The sequence below is a fragment of the Limulus polyphemus genome, unplaced genomic scaffold (genome assembly GCF_000517525.1).
Source record: "Limulus polyphemus unplaced genomic scaffold, Limulus_polyphemus-2.1.2 Scaffold4734, whole genome shotgun sequence".
Lineage (NCBI taxonomy): Eukaryota > Metazoa > Arthropoda > Merostomata > Xiphosura > Limulidae > Limulus > Limulus polyphemus.
Window position 1 is genome coordinate 81,013 of NW_013670344.1, and position 1,427 is coordinate 82,439.

Consider the following 1,427-nt stretch of genomic DNA (forward strand, 5'->3'; position numbering starts at 1 on the left):
TACAAGTTCTTCAAATACCTATAGAATGATAGGTTTCTTTTTTTGTGACTGTAAAACACTTAAATACACCAGCTCGACTACGAGGAATTGTTTATACTTCAGTTGTAACCTCCACCCACTGTTAACACTGAACCTATTAGTGGAGTTTAACATAAAATAGTCATATGTGACGATGATGATAGGGGAGTACCAGGATGAGTAAAATAAGACAAATGCGTTGAATCAACTGTGTTATTGTCAAAACATGAACATAATTAACGACATATCGATTTTTTGGAAATTCTGTGCAGGAAAGTTTTCAGCTGGATTAAACCCTTTCGTTTTTAAGTAAATTTAAAACTTTAGTAAGTATTCCTTTTTACAACTTTAGTAAGTATTCCTTTTTACAAACTTCGTAATGGCAATCGAGGCTTAACTTTATTACGATTTTTATCCGAGGCTCATAGAATGGCTGCGATTGTTTTTTTTTCCAAGTTCAAACTGTTAGCTCACAGCTCCATCTCTTGGCCGATTTGAGATCTAATGATAGCCGCGGCTATTGAGGATTCCCAATTGTTTTTTTATTCATTCTGTGTTCGTACAAAAACTCTTCTTAAAAAATGATAGTGCTAAAAATATTATGTTATTGTTTGATTACCTTCAGAATAATAGTTATTATTGTTTTTTTCTTGTCAAGTTCTTTTGTTTATACTTCGTGATGTTTTTTTTTTTTTCGAACGAATATACAAGTTGCGAAGGGAGGAGTGAAGACTGCAGAAATAATAAGAATTAATTACAGGAAAGTCGGTGTACGAATATGTATAATTCTCGTTTCATTTCCAGGAAGTAGAAGAAACTATGAAAGAAGAAGAAAAAGGACAAAGTATAGCAGTCTTGTTAAAATACCCAACACTGAGAAAACATTTCTTGATTATTACGCTCGAGTGGTAAGTAAATATTCTTAATTTTATGCCCCAAAGAAGGAAACAACTGTTTAAAGATAGTAGAACTGAAGAAAGTAAATTAATGAAGAACTGTGCTATGTAAATGTTTACAGATTTGTGTGAAAGTGTTGTCGTTTACATGTCACTGTAACTTACTTCTAGAACAATAGTAAAAACGAGATCCGCATATTGTCGTATCTTACATGAAAGGTAAGATTAAGAACGAGGTCCTCACTGCATATTGTCGTAACTTACATGAAAGGTAAGATTAAGAACGAGGTCCTCACTGCATATTGTCGTATCTTACATGAAAGGTAAGATTAAGAACGAGGTCCTCACTGCATATTGTCGTAACGTACGTGAAAGGTAAGAGTAAGAACGAGGTCCTCACTGCATATTGTCGTATCGTACATGAAAGGTAAGATTAAGAACGAAGTCCTCACTGCATATTGTCGTATCGTACATGAAAGGTAAGATTAAGAACGAAGTCCTCACTGTATATTG

The 1,427-nt window shown here is 33.8% G+C and overlaps 1 protein-coding gene across 1 annotated transcript in view; it reads left to right on the forward strand.

Moving 5' to 3' along the window:
* The window catches only part of LOC106471611 (organic cation transporter 1-like), a 70,483-nt gene that overhangs the window by 67,470 nt on the left and 1,586 nt on the right, over positions 1 to 1,427 (forward strand). Inside the window, exon 7 of the mRNA XM_013932222.2 lies at positions 823 to 926. Coding sequence (XP_013787676.2) covers positions 823 to 926 — 104 coding nt within the window. The remainder of the gene's footprint in view (positions 1 to 822; positions 927 to 1,427) is intronic.